At 38.1% G+C, this 22,721-nt stretch overlaps 1 protein-coding gene across 13 annotated transcripts in view; it reads right to left on the minus strand.

The window, feature by feature from the left end:
- LOC149067818 (uncharacterized) overlaps positions 1-12,378 on the minus strand; it is a 38,942-nt gene extending 26,564 nt beyond the window's left edge. For 6 of the 13 annotated variants that reach the window (XM_089252336.1, XM_089252334.1, XM_089252332.1 and 3 more), the window contains exons 1-3: positions 12,043-12,378; positions 8,543-8,764; positions 2,196-2,285 (exon numbers count right to left, since the gene is read on the minus strand). In XM_089252336.1, the coding sequence (XP_089108462.1) occupies positions 2,196-2,285; positions 8,543-8,650 (198 nt within the window). In that variant the 5' untranslated portion in view covers positions 8,651-8,764; positions 12,043-12,378. Of the gene's footprint in view, positions 1-2,195; positions 2,286-8,542; positions 8,765-11,712 lie in introns of all 13 variants that reach the window. The other 7 variants (XM_089252338.1, XM_089252337.1, XM_089252326.1 and 4 more) reach the window with 6 other exon arrangements.
- Between the last annotated feature and the right edge of the window lie 10,343 nt (positions 12,379-22,721).

Here is a 22,721-nt window from a genome sequence, read left to right on the forward strand (position 1 = left end):
TAGATGGTTGCTCCATTCTGTTGCAAAAACATTCATTTTCATCCAACAGTGCAATGAATTAATTATAAGGTAATATCTCTGTACAGTTTCCCATCCGATTCTTAAAAAAATGGACCCACATTTTCCTACAGTGTGAAATTGAGCATCACACACCGATTATGATCGAATGCAGAAGATTTTCATGATAGACGTGCAAATATTCTGTGCACAAAAAGTTTGATCTGACCCGGAGCTTTCAACTCTGGAACAACCCGAACACGACAGGCGTTAAATTTCAACCAGGGCTCCAACTCCAATTTCTTCAGGGCTCTGTGAACAATACAATATTTCAGCATTCTGTCCTTTAGTTCATGCATTCCACGCTGGCACAGTAGAGACAGATGCCCACTTCACCTGCAGTCTTCAACACTTCCAGTGTCTCAAAAACGTGTCTTATTGGGCACAGAATTATTTGATAATTCATTTTTGAATGCATCAATAACAGCTTCAAACAAATGAGTTGAAGAAAAATATTGTTTAATCATAAAAATTCTTTGCTTCAGGCAAAAAAACCATCTCGGTCATACAACAAACAAAGATCCACTGTGAGTATCAGTGAGCATGAAAAATATAAAAAAAAGGAATTTCCATCTTCAACAGTATTGTGCTGCTGTCTATGAAAAAACTTGATAATTACAATTGGTAGAATTCGACAAAGTAAAGTTTTTGTAACGGTTGCATGGCTTTTGGATCACCCTGTATTTCATCATCAAACAATTAAATAAGAAACAACAACTTGGCGTGATAAGTTGCCCACCTTTTCCATTTTTGGTCTGTTTCAGCTTTTTTAGTTGAAAACATAGCATAATTTGCCAATCCCGGACAGTCAAAGATTGGAGATTTTTCTCCATGTATTCAACTTCCTCACAATATATCTTAAGCACAAATTTAAACAAGATTTCTAAAAATAAATTAGTGATCCTCCCCCCCCCCCCCGATATCTCAAGTGGAATGATAACCGAAAATTCTGATGGTATCCCAAACTACATCAAAAGAAATACAGTGATCTCTCGCTTATATGTTTCCCTCAATTACAAAACGATTTTCTGCACTCCCCGTCAAAGATATAGCATAATAATGCTATATTCACTTACGTACATTTTTTTTCCTTGTTCCCTTACACGACTGTATTGGAAAAACCAGAGGCAAAAAATTAACGCCAAATGAAGGGGAAAATAAGCTAAATCAACCAAAACCCCCCCAAGTAGTTGGCAAAAAACAAATTTCAAAATTATAATTCATACGTGAGCCAATGATAAAAAAGAACTTGATGCCAGCCATTGCCAACTATCACTTAACAGAAGTTTGAATTATCTATCATTACTACACTCCAGAATTACCATTGGGTCAAAAACCTGGGATAGGCATATTAAAAACGAGATATAGGGTCATCCTACAGATTCGACTATCAAGAGAGCGAATCGGCACCAGCTCTCTTTGGTGAATTTCCTCACAAAAATAAAACACTCCACTGTGTTTTGGGAGAAATGGCAACAACTAACATTGCACATGTGACACCATTTAAGAAGGGGGGAACAGAGTTGAAACAAATATTTTAATGGGTGAATTCTTTAGCAACGATTTTTCTAACTCAACAGTAGGGAATATTTTACAATTACAGTAAAAATTTAAGATTTGACAGATACAATATATATATATAAATACAACTTAGTTGATGCTGAAGGACACTTTGGTTGTACATTGAGTGAATCGAGAAACCTGCACCATACATGATACTGAGTTGCCACTAAGTACTTATATTAAAGGGGGGGGGGAGAAATTGCCCCTCTTCATTGCGACCTCTTAGTCCCGATGAATTTCCTCTCAGGCAGCCCCCTCATGCTCCCCAATATCTCCGGCATGCAAGGTTGTGCACCTTTGCAATAAAGTATATATAAAATCATTTACAATTCTATTTCCTATACTGTTTTTCTTCCTTCTGAAATAATTTTTTTAACAAAATTATTTTGGCTGCATGCGTTCATATGGTAAAAAAGAAAGCTCAAAGCAGTAACTTTAGTACAAATGAAGAATGTAGTAAGTTTGGAAGTGTTTCGATTATATGAGGTAGAGGAAAAAATATATGTAATAAAGGCTATACCAAATTTTTCAGCGTTTTAAAAGTGATTCCACATGAAACACAAAATAATAAAAACCTTGATTACAGACTGCTCGATCGTAACATCCGGTTGATGTTCTCCTTCTTCCACACCCCTATCATCAGCAGCGTCGTCGACCTTCTTGAGCTACAACACAAGAATCGTAATCATCACCAAGGTGCTTTTTAATGCATAAATCGGAGAGACATTCCCCATGAACCTTAAAATCAACACGCTTAAGTCAACTACAATATCTGCTGTTATCGAAACTAATATTTCAAAATTGCCCATGCGTTGGCAAAATCTTTAAATTTTCAAAACTGTTCATCTCAACATATCGTGGTTTCATTGTTTTTTTGCATGAGGATGATTCTCCCTCCCTATTTGGGATAAGGTCACTTCCCACTGTTTGGAACATGAAAACTCGGCCCATAGACTACACGTCACAAATAGGTATGAATAGTATCTGAAATTTTTGAACGAAAACAGAAAAATTTTCCCTAATATTCAACAATTACACTGCTCACTCACAACCAATAGATAGTAGTATGTAATAATCCATGTAGATGGCGCACCCTTCTCACAGTTCCTCTTGCGCATACTCTGTTCGAATATATTAAGTTAGACTTGTACCATAGATTTGTAAACATGTCTCCTCTTTATCATTATACTTCTTTCTCAATACAGTCCAATCCTGTTATAATGAAGTCCAGAAGACCGTAGAAACCACTTTGTTATAACAAAATTTTGTTATAAAGGAATTTCAGGTTTTTTAAAAATGTTCCTATGTAAACTTATCTGGGGGAATAAAAAATTGTTCTTTAAAATGAGATTTTTGTCTATAATGGTGTTCTTCAAAACGGGATTCAACTGTATATCAATAAATTGCAAAGTTTTTAATGTTTCCTCTTGTCCTTACAAGCAAAGCATTATTGGTGACCCAGAATCGATAAAAAATTGAATAATAATTATACAAAAGATATTTCAATAGATAGCCTATGCAGTTTGGAAGAGTAGATAAACTTTGCCTAACAAAAATCATGGCCTTCTGATCACAACGTTTGACTTGTACAGACGCATATTTTTTCTTTCTGCAGAGCAAGCGAGAGTTAAGATTTGGTAATCAATCCAAGTGGGATCCTCAGTCAGCGTGATATTTTGTATCCTCTGAAGACAACACCCATAGCGTGTCGAAAATGCATAAGAATGAGCCACAAACTTTTCATCCTAATTGAAGATTATTCTGAAACTTTTCATAAAAAATTGCAGATTTTTCTTGTTAACTTATACTAGATCAGTGGTTCTCAACCTGGGAACATATGGCCCCCTTGCGGTCCTGGGATATTCTAGGGGGGCCGAGGGAGAAAATCAGAAGAAAGGTGATCCCCGACAGGTGGTGAAGGGAGTTATAGAGAGCTGTGATTAGAAAAGGTTTAAAAGTGAAACATCGTTGAAAAATATTACTACTTTCAGAATTCATCAGATCCGTCCATAGAACCAGGGGTATCTTAACCCTTGGGTCTATGTGGGCATGATCCGTGTCTTCATGTCTATAATGGGAGGGGACTGCACTATATGGGATTTGGTACTATGATTTTCATATGTAAGCTGTTATTTCCAGCTAAGTATGGAGGGCCGCCAAAGCAACATTTGATGTGCTGGGAGAGTCGATTTATCGTGCAGGTTCGTTGGATCGTGCCATATTTTACACAGACCATTTTTTACCATATAATTTGACTCCTGGGAGGGATGATATTCCACCATTTTTGAATCCGTGAATAGCCAGGATTCCAGAGATTCATCTGATTTATTAAAATTCCATTCATAAGAAAAAAAATAGAAAGTATCTCACTCTTGAATGAGGGTAGAGGGGGCCCTGGATAGGACGGGGAGGCCATGAGCTGAAAAAGGTTAAGAAACACTGGTGTAGATGATGGGATAGAATTGTTAAACTATGTACATGTCTTTTCCAAAAAATCAGAACACCCCAGAGAAATTTATGAGAGCAGTTCATGAAATGCTCAAGCTGGAAAGCCCAAATTAAGGGTATGGTTGTAGTTTGGATTTCATCTTCTAAGGGGTTCTTCTTCTTAAGTATATCGGTGACAAAAAATTTGCATAAAGTAGATTGGATGTTTCTTTAAGTGTTAAATTGTTTCTCCTTCTTTGTTTCAAAAAATTAGAACATCTGACGTAAAACAGATTTTTGCACAAATATTTTCATGTAAATTCACATCAACTTGATCAAATTTGTGTTGGGTCTTTCCTTGTTATATATGTAAACCTAGATTCATTCAATCTTTGCAATGCAGGTAGGAACATTTCTGCTAACGTGAAATTACATGTGCATTTGCTGCAGCAGCGTGAGAAAACACATGCTGATATCGTAGGAACACATTGTACTATGACCATCTTCAGCCTTGACCATGGATTTTATGCATCAAGACATTGAATAAATAAGTCTCTAGACAGGTATTTATCAGACCTCAACCATGAATCCCATCATCGCTATTCTACAGCAGATAGGGGTTTACAATTAATTAATTCTTTTTTAGCATGACTCCACAATTTCTTGGTAGGATGAGCATCGGGTACAATAATCAGATATCACCAAACCACCAAAGTATTGATGATGTTTCATGGATATTGCCAAATTCTTGATTTTAAGATGAAATAGCAGCTCTAAAATAACGACAATGGGATTCATTATTGAGGTCCCATCCAGATCTGTGCTAAAGACCTATAAATTCAATGTCTTGATTCATAAAATACATGGCCAAGGCGAAAGATGGTGATAGTACAATGTATTAGTACAATATCATCATGCGTTTTCTCATACTGTCCTAGCAAGTGTATGTGTAATTTTGCACATTTGCGAAAATATTAAATTTTTCTACCCGTATTGCAAAGATTGAACGATTCTAGGTTTACATATATAACCAGGAAAGACATACAACACTTGTTTGATCAAGTTGATTATTATATTTTGATATTCTGTTTCAATACTAGAAAGGTGGGTCGGGAGACTATACCCAGAAAGACGGGCAGGGGTTTTGTGACCTGACCCCATGGCTTTTTCCAGCAATTTTCGAACATTTTAATATTTTAGAGCACGGTATAAAATTTTACAAACAGAATAGAGTTTTACACAAAGAATCACTGAGTGAAACCATTAATCTATTTATATTATTTAGTTTTATATTATTATTTAGTTTTCATTCTATGCAAATGACCCCTACTCTGTGGATGGAGCCGCTCACAACAACAGACTGATGAAGAACAACTTACTTCCATTACATGTGGACAGGTAGGAAGTACCAACTTACTTCCACTACTTCCTACTCTGTAGAATAAACTCGACTGACGGAATTTGTATTTTCTATATTCCCAATAGGATTTCAGAGTTACATCGCTTCTAGCTTTTGAATAGGATCAACAAGTGTAATCTTGCTTTATTTTTTTCGTAGTTGGAAGCACCTGACGATCTTTTCAAAGAGTTTCAACCAAGCTTGACAACTTTTATATGAAAAAATGCACACAGTTCCAGTCACGTGAAATCAGCATCTGTAGGCAATGAGTTTATACAAAATATTTTTGAATCATTGACGTCTTATTAGCGAGGAAGGTTGCACGATATTCCATACATTTCAATTAAAAGCAGTTTCTTTGCAACCAACAGACCGGATATCAGTGACATCTCGAATATTTATGGAAATCAGTTGACATGAGAGTGTAATTCCAGCTTGTTTTTGTAACTTCAATGTTGTTTGAGTTTATTGTTTCCAGAAGCCTTATATACTGCATTAGCTGAGAAACCGTAGATGTATAATTTCATTCTGATTCACACATCCATCATCAATGCCTGTTGCTTACTTCTCAAATGTTCTGCTTCGAGTAGCTTTCATTCTCCTCTGAATTGTCATCATCAGCACCTCTGCTTTTGGGTTTCCCTCGAGCAATCTTCGTCAAGTTCTGAAAAGTTCTCTTCAATGAATCCTCTTGTTACTATTTCTACCACAATCATAAGCACATAGATCTGTACTTTGCAAAACAAGCAATGTATTAGAACTTGATAACAAAATCTGAGACGCTTGCTGACAAACATCTGTAGATAAGGATGAAGATAAAAAAAAGTCTCACAAATGAGGATTACATCACACTAGATGTACAAAGAGACTATTAGAAGAATTTTGACTTTGCAAAATCGATTGTGACAATGTTGGTAGTATTATATGACGAATGTGTGCTAAAATGCATGGAAATGCCAATGTGACCCCCCACTCCCTCAGTCTTCCTAGGTATATAGGATAGATAACTATATACTAACTAGATAATCAAAAAAGCTTTGGTGTATAACAAGAACAAGAAAAGTCGAGAAATTTTTATAAGCTTTTGGTCTATTCTTATTTGAGATAGTAGAAAGAGCACTCAGGGTCATACAGTCCCCCGTCCGTCTTTCTAGTGCCAAGTTAGATGTTCTAATTTTTTAGAAACAAATGAAAAAAAAGCAATTTGACATTTTACGAAACATCCAATCTACTTTATGCAAATTTTTTGCCATCCATGTGCTTAAGAACCCCTTAGAAGATGAAAATTCAAACTACAACCATACCCTTTATATGGGTTTTTCAGCTTGAGCATTCCATGAACTGCTCTCATAAATTTCTCTGTGGGGGGGGCGGGGGGTGTGTTCTAATTTTTTGAAAAAAAAACATGTAACATGCATAAATGATATTTAAAAATTGGGAGGAGGAAAACGAGATTGAGTGAAGAAACCTCACCAACTTGACATTTGATTAAGTCAACATGTTTATAGACACTCTTCGGATATCAAGTAATCAAGGTTCCACTGTATTTGACAACATTTGCCGATTACCTGTACTTGAATTCTTAATTTCCCATATTTCTCCCGTGAAACCACGGACAGTGTGGGATTGCAAGGACTGAAAGAATATTTCTTTAGGGATATCTCATCCAGGCAAAAACATAACTGAGGATATTTTTAGGGATTATTCTATATACAGACATGAAAAATTGGAAGAATCTGGTTTCCGACCGGAAGATTTAAATAAGGCTGAAAAATTGGATAATTTTAATAAGGCTGAAGCAATGGCAATTATGGTGATGGATCGATTTGGTGATGCAATATTCGTGCATGCAGTCGTTTTTTTTACATATTGATAAATGTTGGGCAAATGCTCGATACGGTCAAAAACTGTGGAGCTACAATGACTTTTGGAATGTCTACTTTTGTTAACTTGATTCCCAAACAATAGTTTGTCATTTCTTCAATGCTCCCAAGTACATGAAGTAAACCCGAGCAGTGCCACATGTTAGTGCTGGTGCCCGAGTGGCGCAGTGGTAAGATGCTCATCGTCCACTATGAAATAATTGTGTCAAGGTCCACGAGTTCGAATCCGGCCATAGAATGTCAGAAACAAGTTCTTTACCTACCTGTCTTGGGACAACCACTAATAGATGACACCTTCATTTCCCACTCAACTCCACTGGTTGGAAATTGACGTATGGTAGTACATGACCCGAGTTTGTGTGTGGTAAAGTAGATGTTACTGCTAGTTTGATACAGAATGTCAGAATCCCAATTTTTTCTCCCCCCCCCCTTTAGTTGAAAAAAAAGAAAAAAATTTGGGGGGGGGGAGAGAGCAAGAACTGTGCTACTATGGAGAGGCTTGGTTCCACGGTTGCATGTATGTAATCCTCAAGCGTTTTCCTACTTACTTTCTATCAAACCAAACACAATTCTGGTCTATCACCATGGGTAATTTACTACAGAGTGAGTTATGCCAGAAGTGCAAGTGCGTATACGTAACAGCCTGCGTGCATATTTTTGCAGTGCTGCAATCTATATTTCAGAAGTGAAGTGTGATGATTGAACATTTGTACCATTGTAAGCCTATTGCTCTCTGTGGCGAGGCTTTTCAATGGGGAGATTGGCTCGCATTTGTTTTTTTTGTATTTTTCTCGAGCTGCCACGGAGCCTCCAGGGAGTTCACGTGGAGTACCGGTTGAGAACAGCTGCTCTAAAACATGATGTTTGACACCAAGATCACTATTTTCTTTCTGCTCCTTCAAAAGTTACTAGGACCTCATTTCGTATGGCCACCATTTTGTTTTTAGCAATTTGAAGCTTATAACATCAAAATCAAGAGTGGCAAACAAAACATTCGGAATCAGCACATCAAATACATTCGGTTCAGAAAAGGTTGTTTGCTCGCTTTTCCTCAAAAATGCTTCCTACTGTCAGAATTTTAAAAATTGTTCTAGTCTACCCTTATACCCAGTCCCAGGGCGGCTTTAAAATTTGAATTAACTTCCAAACTAATCCCAATGGCTGAATAGGAGAAAAAAAAATTTGATGAAGAAATTTGATTTCACGAACTTACATCAGCTTTCTTAAGAGAACCTTTATCGATTGTGTCTTTAGTAACTTCGTCTTTTTCATCCTCTTCTTCGTGGCACTTTTCGTCCTCAAAGTCCAATTCTTCTTCCATCACTGAATGTATATATATATTTTTAGATTAGCGGATGACCGATGACTTCATGTAAACTGGATGCAGATTTCTATAAATATAACTGCTTTCATGACAGTGTTCACCCTTTTTATTCTAGAAGAAAAAAAGGATAAGATTATCTGGTAACTGATTACAAGAACAGATATAATTTGAATCATACAAAAGCCTAAAAAGATTACAGTAGAGTCTTCATAATTCGAGTCTTGAAAGTTTGAGGTTCTGGATCATCCTGTAACAGTACGAACCAGTGGCGAGGGACCACCCCATTTAAATAAGAGCTATTTATTTAATGTTCGTATATTTTCACCTGAAATATCAAGTCACGTCGCCTGAGATCGACCAGAAGTCATCGGATGTGGTGCTGCACTGTCATCAATGATATACCCACCTTGTCGTTGTTTATTGCAAAAGCGGCATGATGTCACCTCTATTTCCACCATCTCACGGCTTTGAAATGATATACTATATGCACATGACGAGTGTGATCGGCCACCTAGACAGCAGCTAACCATACATAAGATGACAGAGATCACTTGTGCGCTTTTGCAATTTCACTCAACCTTGCAGTTTCATTCCCCATTACTTGTGTCAACTGTGGTATTCTGACTCCACTTAAGGAGTCTGGTCCTCCGTCATCGATGTTCCTGAATTCAACTCTGGCAGTTTGGTTTGATCTTCCTCTAAGGAGGTCTATAGAAGTAAAGGAAGTCTGTGACTTAGTTTGTGAATGATCTACGAAAAATTTGAAGGACTGATTCTCCATGGACTGAAGTTGCGAATTGCCATATCAAGAGAGGAAAAACTTACGGTGAAATTAAAATAAATTGTAACAAGTTTTGAATCTTGATTTTTATTGCGTCCGATTACTTCATGGTATGCATTTAGATCCCATTCGCGACAAGTGGTTCATCACAATCAGAGGTGCTGGGAATTTCCCAAAATTCCTTATCAAAGAGCTTTACATTTTTCTTTTGTTTGATCCTTCCAACGGAGGTGAGTAATTTCAGTTTTAGGAGAGTCTAGATCCCTGGTCTGGGGTCTTCGGTGGACCTCCCCAAGCTGAAATTTTCTATAGGTTCTTCTATAATAAATTTTTAATCGGGGGCTGGACAAATCCCAGGTGCCATGTCGGCATAATGACCAAAAAGTCAGTATTGGCACCTAAAATTTTCTTTGCGTAGTTACTAAATTGCAGGCTAAAAGCAGCAGAAAATGTTTGGAATGTATAACAGCATATTTGAAAGCATGAAAGAGTATCACTCTGCCCCGAAAAAGTCAAAAGAAGCATTGTTTTGAAAATTTTCCTACGGGCAAAAAATTTTCTGGCACCTAGTTTTGTGATTTACACAGTCCTGTTTACAGTTTAAAAAAAAGTAGTAACATTCATATCAGGGCCCCTGCCAGCCTCCCTTATAAAGAGGCTATCGATCTTGGCAGATGTAATTTTAATGAACTCGCCAGTGGTTCTCAAAGTGTATGTTCTTGGTACCGGAGGTGTCACCAACCTCCATCAGGAGCTGCATGAGGAATTTGTGTAATGCTGAGGTCTTCAACCACTGACACACCACGGGCCACATTTTCTATTTTAGTCAGACCTACAGCTCACTAAGCTGTACTATACGGTGTTAAAGAGCTCGGCGGGCAACAAGTATCACAAGGGCAACCATGTGTTGAAGACCTCTGCATGCATGTAGTGATTTGTGCCTGAACAGTACGTTGAAGTGATCATTTTCTAGACTAATCACAGCAGAAACGCGGGTGGAAAAAGTTAGAGAACCTCTAAACTGAGCCATTGAATTAAGCACAAAATGGATGAGAGTAAAGAGTAAGCACAAATACACAAGTCCAGGGACTCCCCCACCCATACATAAGGTCCCCAAAGTAGAGCATACCGAAAACTGTGACATACATAGCAGAACAATCAGTGCTACTACAGAATGATCTAGCAGAATTTCAAGTAAAATGTAGAAAATACTATTACGGGGATTTTTACTGCAAAACATTTCTATCAACCGAGGGCTTGTTGCAGAACATTCTGCTTTGGTGGCATAAGGCTAAGGCTCTCACACCCCTAAAGCTAACTTCTATTGTTTTTTCGATAATCTATAATCTGAGGTGGCCTCAGTCCCGTTCACCTCAGATTATTGACACTCTACTGTAATTAAAAACATTCAATAAATCTTTAGAAATAACAATCTCTCGAATCGGCCATTACTCAAATCATGAAATAATTCAAAATACATCAAAATTCAACAAAGCATGGACTTCTTTGAACATAAAAGCTAATAAGTGCTAAATTATAACAAAAATCACACTTCCAATGGACCAGGAACTAAAAAGACAATCAAATAGCCCAAACGGTATTCACCAATCACAACAAAGCTCCGATAACGAGTTTCCAATCACTAACAGAGAGACACAACATTCACTTCATCACAATTTTCTAAAGAATTTCTAATAAATCTGTGCATGTTGGGAAATGTGCACAGGGATGGACAAATACCAGACTCTGGGTCACTACGGTGACTAAAATTTCCTACGAGTGGTTACTAAATTAGAATTTGAGGTCCGTTCCTCTGATTCAGTGGTTCCCAAAGAGTGTGTCGCGACTCGTAGAGCAATCAAAGTGATCTATCCTCAATGATATGAGCCTATACAATAACATGAAGCATTTCTTTGTTAGACTGGAAAGCCACGGACACATCTACTAGCGGGCAATGAAGCCGCGGAAGACAATGTTTTGAAAACTCTGGTTCCATTTCTAAAATATTCGCTGAGAGACTCTAACCGGAAACCGATCTTTGATGGTTCCCGGATAAAGAACACTGAAAATTTTTCAACTATTATCCCACAAAGGGTGATTAGCCCTTCATTTTTCCCCCCACCATGCTGATACCTTTATACTCCGATAACAACACTCATCAAAGACCGATTAGTCTATTTGTGTTTGTATCGCTGCGATAACACGAAAGAAACGGGACCTATCAAGTAGTAGGATATCAAGATCTAATGTTTGGTTTATATTTCAAAACTTAACATACCATTGAACTGCGGGTTATGTGACCATTCAGTGACTTCAACCATTGAACAAACCAACCCGTGCAGTGACAACAAAAGAAAAGGTCACCACATACCAAATGCACGTCGAATCCAGTTCACTTCATAGCTTCAATAACACCAAGGCTTCAAGTTCCAACTCCGATTTTGAGAGCGTATGTTAAAAATTTAAGAGCCGTAACTCAATCGACAACCTGTTGTTGTAGCCACGTAGTCGACGTCGCATTCGCTCTATTTCCAAAGCCTAATTAACAATTGCAAAAGAAGAACCATTAAAAAAACCATAAACTAATGCAAATAATAGATACACCTACGTCACTTCGAAGCTTTCCCCTGAAATAATGAAAGGGTCTCAAGATTGCGAGGAGGCCATGACCATCACTGACGACCAAAAAAAAAAAAAGGCTTTCAAACAAACGATCGTCCGGCAACTTCAATCAATTTCGTTGACGAGAGCGTCCGGCAATTGCATTTCATCGTCCGACAACAGATCGGTTTCTAACGTTTCAAACTGAAAATAAAGCAATTATAACCAATAATTACTAGTTATTATTATTTTCTGAAAGTTATTTTGAAACAAACGACCACAAAGACTACAGGGGGAAAAAAAAAATATTCAACTTCGTAAACAAGGAGTCACTATTGATGAAGTGGCCTCACGGCTTTCGGGAGACGAATATTATCGATTTTAATTTAAGATGAATATTTCAATACACTTTTGTGACAGATTGAATATAATCCTGTAAGGAAACTAATTTTAAGCATTTTTAAATTTGAGAAATATTATTATAAATTGGATTTTGTGAATTTTTTTTTAAATTTGTGCAGACTCTTTGGTTTTGGAATGACGTGCCAAGATGGCGGATATTAGGGTGGCGAAACTAGAATCTGTGAGCTGAAGCCCTAGAATCTGTGTCTCTATAACTCGGGTAGTGACGAGATGTCAATGCCAAAATAAGAGACTTTATGTTGGCGAGATAAGCCCAGATAGTTTCTAAAGACGATTTCTCAATGGAAAGCTTTTCTCTATAATCCTTAGTTTGACGAGAGTCTCGCTGCAGTGTTGAACGTTGAACATGTTACTTCATTGGCAAATTATCGCCAAAGGCGAGCGTTGATTGGCAATTTCGCTGAAATACACAATGTTTACAGTCTATTTCAGAAAAGACTATTCCCTGTTCATTCTAACTTGGGTCCTTTTTTTTCCTTTTTTTTTTTTTTTTTAAGGTATCCGACTACCTTTCTTGTCACTTTTCTTTAAAATGGTCCTGGAGTGAACTTTAAATACATTTTCTGATAGAAAGTGTCTCGAAATGGTCAAAACAGTGACAAATTTTGGTCTATCTATTATATTATCTATGAAAAAGTCGTTTTTATGTCACATTTTAGGCAAAATTCATGTGATATTCGAAACACGATTGCAAAAAATTTTAATAATGAAATGCTTTGTGATTTTCATAGTGCATTTAGCTAGTAATTTTGCAGGTTATGAACCAAAATCTAAAGGATTGCACGATATGTTCATAAGTTACACCAAAATATGTTTTAGTACGGGTGAATTTTTTGAAATTTCTTCCTACATTTTGTCTATAAAACACTGTAATTCAAAAAATATATGTGATAGACCTCAGATTTTCGTTCATAACTTCAACAATGTACAGCAAAATATCACATTAAAATTTCGTAAGGATGCAATGCATCAATTTTTAAAAATCGTGTCACAAAGTAAAGTAAAATGTCAAAAATATCATTCTTCGTAAAACGCGTTTAAAGTCTTTATTCGCGTATTACTTGTATGTAAAACCGCAACACTAAAATGAACGTAACTTTGATTCTAAGCATCATATAAACAAAACAAGGCCTGTTTTGGAATCACAACAAATAGGGCTTTTATAAAAAATTAAAAAAATTAAAATCCATATTTTCTTCCAAAATGACGTTTTCAACGTAGTCGGATACCTTAAGCCGAGCACAACTCAGATCTATCGCCATGGGCAATTTACTACCTACTGAGTTGTTCCGGAAGCGTAAGTATGTGTACCTAACAGTCTGAGTGCGTGTCTAGTGTTGTGTGTGAATTTTCAGTGCTGCCATCTATATCTCAGAAGTGAAGTGAGTGAAGTGTAATGACTGAATATTTGTACTGTTTGTAGGACTGTTGCTCTCTGTGGCGAGACTTTTTAACGGGGCGATCGGCTCGCATTTCCGTCTTGAAGTTGGGCTAACTTGGGTCCTGATGTAAATAAACCGCTGTACCAATTTTTGATATCACTCCGCGTCCTGTATCTCTATTGGTTGTAATTTTACCCGCCCCTTCATTACGTGATCTGAACACGTGCGTTTTCTCCTCAAAAAATTCGTTATGAATGAAGATGACATTTTTTTTCACTGTTCTCCAAATTTTGTTGAAATAAAAACTTTTGATAACACTAATTAAAATGGAAAAAGGTATATATCCTCCCAAAAAAAAAATTCGATAAGGCATTTTGTCGTTATCATGGCACACACTCCTTAAGAGTTGGGATAACAGGGCTCCAGTCCGGGTGCCTGCGACAATGCTTATCATTTTTTTTTTACACGCTAAAAGTGTACTATATATAGGGTGACCATACGTCCCGTATTTCCCGGGACAGTCCCGGTTTTTTCTGGCCGTCCCGACTTTTTCGCAAATATGTCCCGGTTTTTCCCGTATTTTGAACGATGTTTGCTTGAATTCGTTATTTTCTTCAGAAATGTTGATACAGATAATTTTCATAGCTCAATAACTAGGAATTGACGAGTTGACATTATTTTCAGTATTTTTTCTGTATGTCAAACGTATTGGCAACACTTCGAGTGTCTTACTAATGCACCAGTTTGAAGTTCCAGAAATTGTTTTAATTCTGTTTCTGAGTTTCTACTTATTGTGCTGTAAGGGTGGTTGGTCCTCTTTAGCTCTCTATTTGACTTTGCCTTCATCAGAACATCGTAGGAAAAGGATTTTTAGATGCAATAACCCTATTTGAGTTCCGGTAATGTTATAACTGTGTCAAAAAATGTCGAAGAAAAGAATATGCAGCTTCAATGATGCACTCCAAAAAGAATTTAATTTCATCAAACTGGATAGCATTCAGAACGATTTGTCCAAAGTAATGTGTACACATTGTGGTGCTCATTTTTCTGTTGCCCATGGAGGAAGAAATGACATCAATCAACATGTGTCGACCCAGCGGCACAAGAATGCCGAAAAGGCTGTAGCTTCTGCTAAAACCATCAACTCTTTCGTAGTTAGACAAGACAATAATATCATGAAAGAAAAAATAGCAGCGAGTGAAGCTCTTATAGCTTTTCATACTGTGGACAAAGTTTCCGGTCAAATGATTGTCTATTAGAAAATTATTATAATTAGAAAATTGTACGAGACCAAATTTTCGTCCGCCCGTACAAAATCGGAAGCCATAATTGTAAATGTTTTATCACCATACATACTAGACGAAGTGAAGAAGGACTTGAGTGAAATCAAAAGTATTGCAGTTAGTATACATGCATCGAACAGGCAGAACATAAAACTTTTTCCTATCATTGTGAGGTATTTCCTACCTACTCAGGGAGTTCAAATCAAAATAATGGACTTTTCCTCCTTACCTGGTGAAACATCTGACTTGCAGAGTGCCATGTTAAAAGAGTTCATTGATAAATTTGGCTTGGAAAACAAAATTGTTGCTTTGTGTGCAGATAACTGCAACACCAACTTTGGCGGATGCAGAAGACAAGGGAAGAATAATGTTTGGCGGAAATTCGAAGAAATATTGAAGCGGCAAATCATTGGCATTGGTTGTGGTGCACATATTGTGCACAATTGCTTCCAGAGTGCTATTGACTGCCTACCTGTAGCTGTCGAATACCTTGCTGTGAAAATATATAACTATTTTCATGTGTATGCATTCAGAGTAGAAGAGCTGAAAAATTTTTGTGAGTTTGTATAAAACCACTACACTAAATTATTAGAACATGGACACACAAGATTCTTGTCCCTGGGACCATCAATAGAGAAAATATTGAAAATGTTTGATGGGCTTCGTTCATATTTTCTATTTCAAGAGAAATGTCCTGTTATGCTGCGAAAACTGTTTGAAGATCCTTGTCTGAAGTTGTGGTTGACTTTCGTAAAAGATCAAATTGTAACATTCCAAACATGCATAAATTGCATTGAAAAAGAAAACATTTCAGCTACAGAAGTGGCGTTACAAATTGAAGAGCTCGTCTGCAACTTAGAGCTAAGAAAAAATGAATCATTTGTAACAAGTGATGTAAAAAAACAGCTGAAAATATTAGTAAACACTGGAGAAATTAATGAAGATTATTTCTTCGAAATTGTTCGAGATTTCTATCAAACACGTTTGGAATACATCAGAAAATGGGAAGAGAGTTTTGGCAACTCAGAGAAGTTTAAGTGGATGCTATTAAACCAGGTACCTGAATGGAAAGATATACAGGACAGTCTGAATGAGGAATTCTTATCGCGCACTGAAACAGATGAAGCTCGTGTATTTGATCAATGGAATGTTATAAGATGTATAATTGTGAGGAAACTAAATGCATGGAATGAAAAAAACATTTCTTTACCTGATAGATGGGTACACATTTTTTCTGAATTGAAAACAAAAAATATTTATTATGAAGACTTCAATAACATTATTGAATTTATTCTTTGTCTTCCTGGGAGTACAGCTCCCGTGGAACGAGTATTTTCACTTATGAATAATTTGTGGTCAAAGGAGAAATCTAGATTCGGTGTGGATACAATGCGGGCTCTGCTTATTGTTAGGCAAAACTGTAACATGGAATGCGAGAAGTTTTATGATAAGGTGTTGAAAGATAAAAGTTTGCTTTTAAGGGTAGCTTCATCAGATAAATATCCATGGTATAACAATGCAGAGGCTCCCTTATTCTAATTTTTTGCAAAAATTTACAATGTTTCAGTTTATGTCTTGTTTTTTTTTACAATTTTATATTTATTCGGACACAGCGTATTTATTTGGAAGTTGTGAACGTGTAATAAAATATTTATTACCATTTTTTATTACCATTTATTACCATTCTTTGTTGTTGCATTGCACTTGGATAAAAGGTGAGTTGAAAATTTTTAAAATACTCAGTGAGACAGTAATTCTCAATATAAACAATACCATACAGAATATTAATCTTTTGAAATTTTTTTCATTATCAGAAGTGTGTTGCTTTTCAGATTTGACAGGCAGCTGTGAACGAAAATTAATTTAACAGATTTTATTCAACATAGGATAGTAACATTTTTTTTCAACAAAACGTGGATACTGCCTATGAATTTCATAGAATATATACATATTTTTATTATATATAGCACGAAGTAATTTTAAATATGTGAAAATGTTCTGCTATAGCAATCTTTTTTCCTTCACTTCAGGGAGAAAAGTTGAGTGAAGTATCGAAAAAATGCATTTGAATCGAGATTACTGAGAAACAAAATATTCTGAATTCTTCGAATCAACACAAAAGAACTCATTCCGAGTCTTTCAAACTTGGGGGATTAAAAACCGCTGTGTTTTTCTGGTATTTTAGAAAATTTTGTGCCATAATTGGTGATTTAGCCGTAATTTGGCTGCAGTTTGGCGATAATTGGCGCTGTCCCGTATTGGCGAACCGAATGTCCCGTATTTTCGTCGAGAAAATATGGTCACCCTAACTATATAGAACATCGACGGTTTCTCCTCTAATATATATAGAAGGGCTATTGAAAGGTTGGTGTGAGGGCCCCGCCAAAGATAACAGCCTGGGGGGGGGGGGTCTTGCGGCAGGATGTGAGGGGCCCATTGTCGTTACAAAAGCTTGTGCGAGTTGTTTATTATTTTACGGCAAATAGGGGTCATTCAAGTATTACGTCAGCATCGATGGGGGGGGGAGGGGTTGGGGTTCCGATTTGCTGACAAGGGGGGCGGGCAGGAGGTATTGGATAATCCTTACGTCATCAACCACCCTTTATGAAAATATTAAATATTTTTAATGGCATCTTATTCGGTGCGCCAAAAACAAGAAAAATCTTTCGATAGTATGTGGGCACTTGAAGTAACATCCCCCCCCCCCCATTGATAAGTGTCACACAGAGCCACTTTAGTGATCTCTAAAATGTTTCACTGATCCTTCAAGTGATGCTCAAGAAATGTTTCCGGGCCCCTTAAGTGCTGAAATGTGCCAGGCATCACTCAAGTGATCCGTAATTATATGCCGCGGATCACTTAAATAATCTGAGAATGTGCTGCGGGTAACTTGAGTGATGTAGAACTGCACTGGGGCCCGCTTAAGTGCTCTTAAATTATGCCACATGTCACTCAAGGAATCTCTACATGTGTCACGGATCGCTTGTCTTCTGGAACTGTGTCCCGGGTCATTTAAGTGATCTGAAAATGTGCCGTTTAGTTCATTTTTACAAAATTAGGTTTGAGGAGGGCGGGGCCGCATCAGATAACCCCCAGGGCCATATTTGGTCCGCTGGGAAAGACCCTTTATGCGATGATTTACCATATATGGCGTAGAGGGTGGGTCGCAATGAATTTCTTAAAGAGAAATTTTAAGTTCTCACCCTTCAAATAGCATTGAAATTAACAGAAGTCGATTATAATAACGTATAAAGCTATTTCCATCCGAAATTTCAATTAAAAAAATACATTTTTGATCGTCGGGGGGGGGGGTACGAGCCCCTTATTACCCCCCCCCCCACATGTGTGTACGTCTCTGATCCCGCCAATATGCGTTAGGATTTAGAGGGGCAGAGCTGATGACGAAATTTTGCTGACGGGGGGGGGGGGTCAAAAATGGCTAAAAATTTGGTGACGTAATACTTGAACGGCCCCTTTCCTGATACATCGATATCTCCTCACTTAGTCAGTTTCCTGTATCTGTCGTATTATTAAGGGAGAGTGACGTATAGGTAGTGGATGGCAGGAAGAGTGATGACATCTTTTTATAGAAATATATTTTATTTAAAATTTATATGGCAGGACTACGTAGTAAATAAATATAAAAAACTTTCCTCTCTCAACAACAAGCGCGGCCATTCATCAGCGCGTTCGAAAACCAACTGCCTTGACTTGACTTGAATGATTAAAGTCCTCTATACCTGCTGAGGGCTTTAGGACAATTGCTAAATCACAGGCATTTTATAACAGAGAACAATCCAAATAACTTGAATAAAACCAACTGCTGTGTCTCCATGATGACATTCCTCTTGTGGTCAGCTTTGACCGATTCCCCACAGGTGTCTCTCGCTTAGAATGAGAAATCCTTATTTTTTCTTATTACCGTTTTTTTCTTCAAAATTTTACAATTTTATTTCTGAGCTAATTTACGCCGTATGATTTTCCTGGGCCGGATATGCTACCAATTATAACGTGAAACAAATTATGAATAACTTACCGTTGTGTTGCCACTTTTTATTTTTCTTGCGGGTCTGTATAATTAAATATTTCATAATTATCCACGGGCAGTAGCAGTTCCAATTTGACGAGAGAGTCATCCACATTATTTCGTTTCTTTACTTCAACCTGTTGTTGATATCCTGTTTTTTGTCAAGACAATTTCAGTTTTTTATCTGCGCTTATTTTGCGAGTCATGACCCCAATATCCAGCAGCAGGAGCCCCTGGACTGGGATCTTTAATGGGCCCCCAGGACAGTCTTTCTCACGGGATCTATAGGGTCTGTCATAATGAGGCTAACTGTATCAATAATGAGTAGTACTCTTTCGAAGCAGATTTTCAAAACTTTACCTTCATGTCTTCGTGATAATCCTCAGACTTTTTCAGCTCGCCGCCTTCGACGAAACCAATATTACTTCCTCCCAACAAGCTGCTCAAGCAGAAGTGCGAATTTTTTTTAAATGCGTATATTCACCACGATAAGTGCCCCCCCCCCACCAGTATCCAGTGTACGTCAAAGCGTGTGGGTGAGAAAAAAAACAACCTTGTTGACAACAGCTTTGTTTATAGGAGTCCAGAGCAGCTGCAAAGAAATGAATTTTCAAATGCCTCTGCCAAACAAGATAACACGCATATTTCATTGATGTCATCAAACGATAAAGAAAGCTCTTTTTCTTGCAAGAACTCCTGAAGATAACGGCCAATCACTCGCGGCCTGGTATGAATGATGTCAGGGCCCAGCAGTTGAGAAACACTGTCCTACAACATACTTGTTTGCAATCGAATGCCCTGATTAGATCACAACTTTGTCAGCTGGGGGCAAGTACACATTTTTTACCCTCACCTCTCTCGTAGAAGTGGTCTGGTCTTGTAGAAGTGGCAGTGAATCTCGCCATCTCCCGGGCACCTGCCCTAATCAGATGTCTCAATGCACAAAAGTATATTGGTGCTCTCATTAGGTTTTTCTTCTCTCGCGATCGGATGTTTTTAGAATGCCTCCTTGCTCACGTCCCGTTTTTCTTGTGCTCTCATGCATCACGAAACCGTTCCGAATATGGTTTACGATTAGTCGTCATCGGATTTTCACGGAATCGATACTCGTTCTTCACAGGGCCGTCGTTTCAACCTTTTCCAGGGGGGGGGGGCAGAGCACACGTACTCAATGTATCTATATATACATGGCCCCCACAAGGCCGGGGCTGACAGGGCCCGGGATAAGTCTCATAATTTTTTTGCTTTTTCACGCTATACATGAACTATAGAAGGTCCCGTGAGAAGTCTGATCAGGGTGCCCGCGAAAGATCCCAGCCTGGGGGCCCTACTCCTGGATGTGGGGGGCCATGTATACATATATATATATTTGTGTATATATAAATATATATATGCACCATTTTTAGTGTATTTTCAAAAGCCCCCCCCCCCCCCGCCGCCTAAATGACGTGCCTGGTTCTTCAAACGTACCTATCCCAATGTGTTTCACACGCTAGATTATTGCAAGTGGTTCGCACATCGCGTGAAACTAGCCACGACGCATAAATACGGTGAAAAAAACTGCTTGTGAAAAAAAAGCGTGATATATGGTAATCTGAATAAACGTGAATGTAAATCACTACATTTCGCATGATGCATTTATTGCAACAAGATCTGGCAACATTTTTATTCTGATCAAAATGACATGCGTCGAAGTACCTCCAAAGTGGTTTGTATCATACAGTAATTGTAGTTTTTCAATTATCTATCAATTTTATAGCCGGTTTTTATTGTTCCGCATGCAACGTCCAACGCGACGCGCAATGAACGGCCAGGCGTGATTTGCCTCATTGGCGCATTTGATTCCTCCAGAAACAGCCATGCTCGAAGTAAAGCGCTGACGTGTTGCGCCGTGGCCGGTTTTCTACGGTGCGTGCAGCGTGAAATCGCTGATTAGTTAAAAACTTTGGAACAGCTTCGATATAGGGGACAGGTTGGCGATTTTCGGCGACTTTTTTTTTCGGCGCCAAATATGTCCGACGACCCCATCAGAAGTCGCCAAGGCCGTTAGGCACATTACGGCGCCGAAAAAAAAAATCGCCATCACAGAAAACAGTCAAAAACAGTAAAAAAAAAATTGCCATCACAGAAAACAGACAAAACAATAAAAAAACAAAAATAAGCTCTGGAATAAATACTCTGGATTAATAAATAAATAAATACTATGTATACAAATGCAAAGGGTCGCGAAAAGCCCACAAACGTCTACACGGTTTTGAAGTCTTCCCATTTGATTTCCCTAACGAGTTCTAAAAAGGCATTGAATGCATCGATATTTTTAGCTGCGCATGATTTCCGGAACATAAATTGAGCCAAATAAAATTTAAAATCCGCCTGCCTGTTGTATTCCGGAAGTGTGGCCTTGACGTGTCGCCATGTGCTTTCAATGGTGTTCGTGTGAGCACCTGTTTCAGCATTCTTGAATTCAACGCTATGGTTGACTTTCAAATGGGTATACCCTTTTTCTTCTAAACGCTTGTAGGCCTTCCAGCAATCTGAATTAATGGTTGTGCCCTTCTCAATCCAGGTTTCGATAAGCCCAACGAGCGTATCCGCGGACCTGTCATGAACGGCGACCAAAAAACACCGTCCTGATTCCCTCTCTACCCCCCCCCCCCGAAAACCTACTGACCCTGCACCCTTTATTATACTTCCGCTTCCCAAATTTTGCCTCATCAATCTCAACGGTCTTACCGACTCCGCCTATTTTCTCCGAATGGAGCTCGATATAATCAAGAAGAATCTCATTCATAAACTGTCACCAGTCGGCCATGGTTCCGGAAGAAAATGAATATTCCCGAACGATTCTGACAGTAGTTTGACCTTGCATCATCTCATAGGACAGCAGGAAAATCTCGGGAATATTCAGCTTACTAAACCCGAACCATGAGCCAGACCGAATCGATTTCTTGGCTCTGCACGTACTAACCATGCAGACCCAAATGAAACCGTCGGAACTATCCTTTTTTGGTGTTACCTTCATGACATTTCCGCATTTTGGGCAACGCATTGATGATTTGATGAGCCCTGTTTCGCGCAAAAATTCCAAAAACAAGGGCATATTTGGGCATAGGTACGTCTGATAGAAAATGAGGTTACCCACGCCCTCCTCACCCAACGTTGCCCGGTTGTTCGAAAATTTCAGAGTGAGTTTTTGACTAGAAATTATACCCTGATATTTTTTAACAACGCTGAAAACAGAAGGCATGACTAAATGCAATCAAATACGACAAATTGAAATAGGAAAGGGGGAAAAAAAAAGGGAACAATACAACCTGACCAGACGACGAAAATGTAATCCAAACAGTCGGACAAGCACAAACGACAAAATGGCTGTATGGCTGTTTGAAAAGACGCGCTACAACAAGTATCGCCACCTAGCAGTATTTTTCAGAACTAGTTTGAATATTCTGGAAGAACGACAACCCGGAAGAACAACAACGAACCAGAGCGTGCCAATAATGGCGACTTATCATCGGAAAAAAGTTGCCAATTTGGCGTGTCCCCTATATCGAAGCTGTACCGTGAATTG

This window comes from Pholcus phalangioides, unplaced genomic scaffold, assembly GCF_987345545.1.
Source record: "Pholcus phalangioides strain wild (caught in Gottingen) unplaced genomic scaffold, Ppha-v1.0 ptg000028l_1, whole genome shotgun sequence".
NCBI lineage: Eukaryota > Metazoa > Arthropoda > Arachnida > Araneae > Pholcidae > Pholcus > Pholcus phalangioides.